Source organism: Athene cunicularia, assembly GCF_003259725.1.
Source record: "Athene cunicularia isolate RWA chromosome 8 unlocalized genomic scaffold, athCun1 chr8_part1, whole genome shotgun sequence".
NCBI classification, from domain to species: Eukaryota; Metazoa; Chordata; class Aves; order Strigiformes; family Strigidae; genus Athene; species Athene cunicularia.
In genome coordinates, this window is record NW_020799109.1 from 28337332 (window position 1) to 28342123 (window position 4792).

The following is a 4792-nucleotide window of genomic DNA, read 5'->3' on the forward strand; positions in this document are numbered from 1 at the left end:
GTGCCCACCGCTGCTGCCGGGCGGGAGCTCTGTCGTGCGGGACGGTCGCGGCTGGAGACACGCTCTCCCGCAGGAAAGTGGCTGCAGCCCGAGGGAGAGCGCGCAGTGCCCGTCCACTGGGCTTGCTGCAAAATCCCCCGGTGAAGGCACCCGCGATGCGTGGGGAGGCTCTGCCTTCTCCCTATGGGCTTCAGGGTTCTCTACAAGCCTGAGGCTCCTCAGGCAGTGGCAGGGACGCTCGCCCACCTGGATTTGTCACTGTATAAGTTCTTAGGACGGGGCTCTCTGCCACAACTCGGGGCACTGGGACTCCCCCCCGCTGTTAATAAACCATTATTAAAACCCATCAGAGAAGATCGAATCCGTGAGGTTTATTTGTGGCTCTCAACTTCACATCCCAAAAGCTACTGGACAAACACAAAGATCTCTAGAGTTAGTGTTTCAGAAAAATCTCAAGGTGTTGTGGGTCTTGCTGAAATTTTATGGCAGAAGCTCTGGGTGAGCTGGGGGGAGGAAGGCTGGCCCTGTGCACACCAGCCTGTCCCAAAATGGCTCTTCCCAAAAGTCCTCTGGAGACCCAGCCTGATGCTGGTGCAACGCAGGCACAGATTGTGGCAGGTTTGGGGTAAATGCTCCATACAGCCCTTGGGGGGTGTGAAATGGGCAGGAAGAGGCCAGACTCCTGCCAGTGCTGGGCCTGGGCCAGCCCCACTGACAGCACCTGGCAGCAGCACAGCTTTGCACCATCCTCAGCATTCCTGGGACCAGGTCTCACTAGGTTTCTTCTACACCTGGAGACCTGCCTGGGGGGTCCAGCCCAGCTGGGAGTATTTGGAGAGGAGGAAACCTGCTGTGAGAGCCACTGGCAGGGCCAGCAGCCACGTCCAGTGCCAGCCATCAGAACCATCAGAGGAGTCATCCATCACCCGAGTTCTTAAGGGCTTCAATGTCCGCTGCCACTGAGTCAGGATGGCCTCTCTGGCCCCGCTCCACTTCCCCCGTCCCATCAGTCGGTACTGGTAGGGTGTGCAGGGGCCAAAGAAGACAGCCAGGGCCAGTTGAGGGTCTGTCAGGAGCAGCCTCAGCATGCTGGGCTTTACGCCAGCACATGAAGCAATTTCATCCGTGTAGCTGATAAAACTCATCTTCAAGTTCTCCCTCCTGGATAGATCCCTTCAATGGGACATAAAAGAGACAAAATCAAGTAACATCATCCCATCTCAGTTCCCAGCTCCATGGAAGGCAAAACCTCAGCTCAGACATTGGCCAAGCCCCAGTCTCAGATAAACCTAAAAGAGCCTCTGTGGGGTTGGTCCCTAGCAGTTACCTGGGTCAGGTAATAGGCAGAAGATTGTTTTGTCTCTGCAACCTAGTTGTGGCCCCCAAAGTGGTTTTAGCATAATACTGCCATTGTTATAATGCTCAAACACCCATGCTACATCCTTCCCCAAGGTTCACAGCTGTGGATTTGGCTGATTTTGAGAGGTAGAAGAGTAGACATCCACAGATAAGACTGCCAAGGAGACTGGGAAAAACTGGAAGTTGTAGAAAGCTTCCCATGATGGGAGGGACCTCCAGCTTTTTTCTGCTTGAGGCCTCATCTCCCTCACAGGAGGGAGGGTGTATGCTGAATCTGCTTCAGCAAATCTGGGACAGCCTCGAGTTTGTCTCCATTACACCTCAGATTCCCATATTGCTGTGTGACAGCATTGTGTCTGCAATCACTGTGGCTCCTGGTGACAATCTCTGTGGCTCTGTTTTGTCCCAGATTTTCATCAGTGTCCTATGAACCAGTTCTGCCTTGATGGCAGACCTAACCCAGCCTGAACTCTGCCTGGCCCGAGGTCCCCTCCTTGCTCCTGAAAGCTGCTGCAAGGCAGCATATCCACCATCACCCATCCCATAGCCTTGAGGACACATTTCAACTGCCTGGAAAATCGCAGTGTAACAAGGCAGGATGTTATCTCCCATGTACACAATAGATGACTTCAAGCCTTGTCTAATAATTATCTTGACCTGTCAAAAACTGCCACCAAACTGTCCCCTACCCACATCACCTGACTCCAATGGGGTATCTCGATGGGGCTTGGCCCTGACCCCAGCACTTCCTGCTGCCTGGATTTGGGAGGGACAAGCCACGAGATGGCACCCTTAGTCTGGAGGAAACTAACCTCCATCTTGATATGCTGGGAATAAGGAGGTCTGGCAGAGGGGACCTGCAGGTCTTGAGTCTTGACATAAGCTGCTCCAGAGCACTATGCCCTTGGTGTCTTGGTCTATCATCCATAAAGGAGCCACAACTACATATCCTCACACCTCACTCCGGGTGATGAGAAAATAAATGCATCCAATAATAGTTGGGTGTCCCCACGTGGGTCCCTCCCATGATTGCCACAAGGCCCCCCTTTCCCTGGGGTTATCCCGGCACACAGTGCCCATTGCACCACAAGCACAGGAGCATCATGCACCTTTTGACTGGCGGCTTCTTCTTCAAAACATCAGCTATCATTCTGGTGGTGGGAGGGAGCTTGTTCCAGCCTGAGAAGAACAGAGAAACCGGAGACATCCAGCAGCACCTTAAGCTGAAAAGTCCACCCCCTTCCCATGCTCCCAGCCCCTTCACCAAGAGTGTTTGTGCTTGCTGGCTATGGTAGCGTGTGCAGAGCAACAGTGATATGGGGATGCAGCTGGGGGCAGAAGCTACGGTGCTACTAATGCCCATGGCCACCATGGACATTGTGGCAGGAGTCAAAATATGCCCTAGGCTCTGTGGACAGCAGGTCAGGCTGCCTCAAACCTCCCACCCCAGTAGATTCCCCCGTTCTTGCAACCCATCTCCCACCTGCAAAGATCCCTGTCACCCAACGGGCCTGCATTTCTGCTCCCACCATCACAGAGCCAGTCAGCTGGACTAAGCCGATGATGGCCAGCGTTGGCTTCTCTAGCTGGGGAGGGAAGATGCATTTATAGAGTGAACGGTTATCATCAAAGAGGCTGCGAACTGAGTCTTCGAGGAAGGGAAACGAGAAGATGTAGCCTGTGGCAAAGAGCACCACATCGATGTTTTCCTCGGTTGTTCCAAAAACAGCAGAGCTTTCAGTGAACTCCTTCACGTTTGGCTTCAACACAACGGTCCCAGAGAGGAGGCAAAACGGCAGCTCTTCATTGACAATTATCTTAAAGTTGGAGCTTGCAGGTGCAAAAGAGGACAGCAATGTTAGCGTGTGGGAGGGACCTGAAATGTCCTTTGTGGCCTGAGTTCCCCTCCAATGGTTTGCTATTCCACAAATATCCCCTGACATTAAAATTTGAGCATTTCATGCCATTAAAAACCCCTGACCAACCAACAAAATAGTAATAAAAAACACCACACCTTTTGGCAGAAGCCAAGCCATAGTTCACATGGTTAAACCACGAATTGCACTTCCAAAACTTGATCCTCTTCATGAGGGCTGATGGGAGAAGCCAGTCCAGAAAATGGTTGAAGCGAGTGGTTCTGACCATGTCCAAGGGGAAGCCATGGTCTGAGACTCGGCTGAACACCCACGTGCTGCTCCTGGCACTAAGGAACACCTGAGGGAGAAGGCAGGTTTCAGCCTCCTGCCCAGACATCTTATTGCTGTTTTTGCCCTGAATGGCAAATCCTATCTCCCACATGTGGGAGCTGAGAGAGTTATCCCAAGGGAAGGAGACGGCGTTCAGATGAACGAACAGCTCATAGTAGCTTCTGCAAAGTTCACACAGCTGCTGAATAGCCACTCCTCAGGTGGCCCAAACTCACCAGGAATTGCGGAGCTTCTTCAATTGCCCTCAGTCTGAGGTGCTACTTATTGAGAAACCCAATGGGTAAATCTTCCTGCGTGTACCCCGAGCCACTGGCTTCTGTGGTCCCTGGCCAGGCTCAGCACTACCATGGAGCTGTACCTTTGCAGCCACGCGGCTCAGCTCCACAGAGAGGTCACCGCCGGTGTTGCCAATGCCAACCACAAGGACCCGCTTTCCCCGGAAAGCCTCCACGTCTTTGTATTCCCGACTGTGGAGGTACTGGCCTTTGAAGCGTGTGTCAATACCTAGGCAGAGAGCAGGGAGCATCTCCTACATACATTTGCTTGCCACACCCCTGACCCGCCACCTCCCACCTCTGCTTGCAGCTGAGAAGCTCATGGAGGTTTTGCCTCCCTGGGTGATGCCACACTCCTGCATCTCCCCAGCTTGGTCCTGATTTACAAATTCTCATGCAAGAGGTTTGCTGCATCTTGATGAGGTGTTTCTCCCCATTCCCAGGAATGGCCTCCACCATTCCCATGGGGTGAAGGTCCCGCCTGACCCAGTGTGGGGGCTTTGTGGAGCAGGAAGGCTCTCAGAGGAAAAAGAAGCCAAGGGACCCATGGGTGCTGGGTGAAGCCCCGGGGGGCAGTCCCAGCCCACCCACTGACGAGGCAGGGCTTACCTGGGAAAGAAGCCAATGGTAAGTAGGGCTCCTGGTAATGGCCGGTGCAAACCATGACGGCATCGAAGATGTGTGACTCCTGGATGCCACTGGTCTCAGTGACCACCTCCCACTGCCCTGAGGTGGCGAAATCCGGGCGCTTCCTCACACTAAGAGCTGTTGTCTTGCACCAAAGCCCAACAAAACAGCAGTCAAGGACTATGCTGCGGTTTGGAGAGGACCTGCCTGCAAAGGGCTGGAGCTGCCAGGGGCAGGCTGAGTCCCTGGGGAGCTGCATGTCACTGCTGAAGCTGTTAAATTCCACCCTGCACCTTTCCCCTGTTGATGGCATTGGGGGGGGGG

The 4792-nt window shown here is 53.7% G+C and overlaps 1 protein-coding gene across 4 annotated transcripts in view; it reads right to left on the bottom strand.

The window, feature by feature from the left end:
* Window positions 1–774: 774 nt before the first annotated feature.
* Window positions 775–4792, bottom strand: part of LOC113482941 (dimethylaniline monooxygenase [N-oxide-forming] 2-like) — a 4908-nt gene continuing 890 nt past the window's right edge. Inside the window, exons 3-9 of one of the 4 annotated variants that reach the window (XM_026854073.1) lie at window positions 4451–4613; window positions 3925–4070; window positions 3374–3573; window positions 2843–3189; window positions 2477–2538; window positions 1742–1746; window positions 775–1173 (exon numbers count right to left, since the gene is read on the bottom strand). In XM_026854073.1, the coding sequence (XP_026709874.1) occupies window positions 786–1173; window positions 1742–1746; window positions 2477–2538; window positions 2843–3189; window positions 3374–3573; window positions 3925–4070; window positions 4451–4613 (1311 nt within the window). In that variant the 3' untranslated portion in view covers window positions 775–785. Of the gene's footprint in view, window positions 1174–1741; window positions 1747–2105; window positions 2112–2453; window positions 2539–2842; window positions 3190–3348; window positions 3574–3924; window positions 4071–4450; window positions 4614–4792 lie in introns of all 4 variants that reach the window. The other 3 variants (XM_026854072.1, XM_026854074.1, XM_026854070.1) reach the window with 3 other exon arrangements.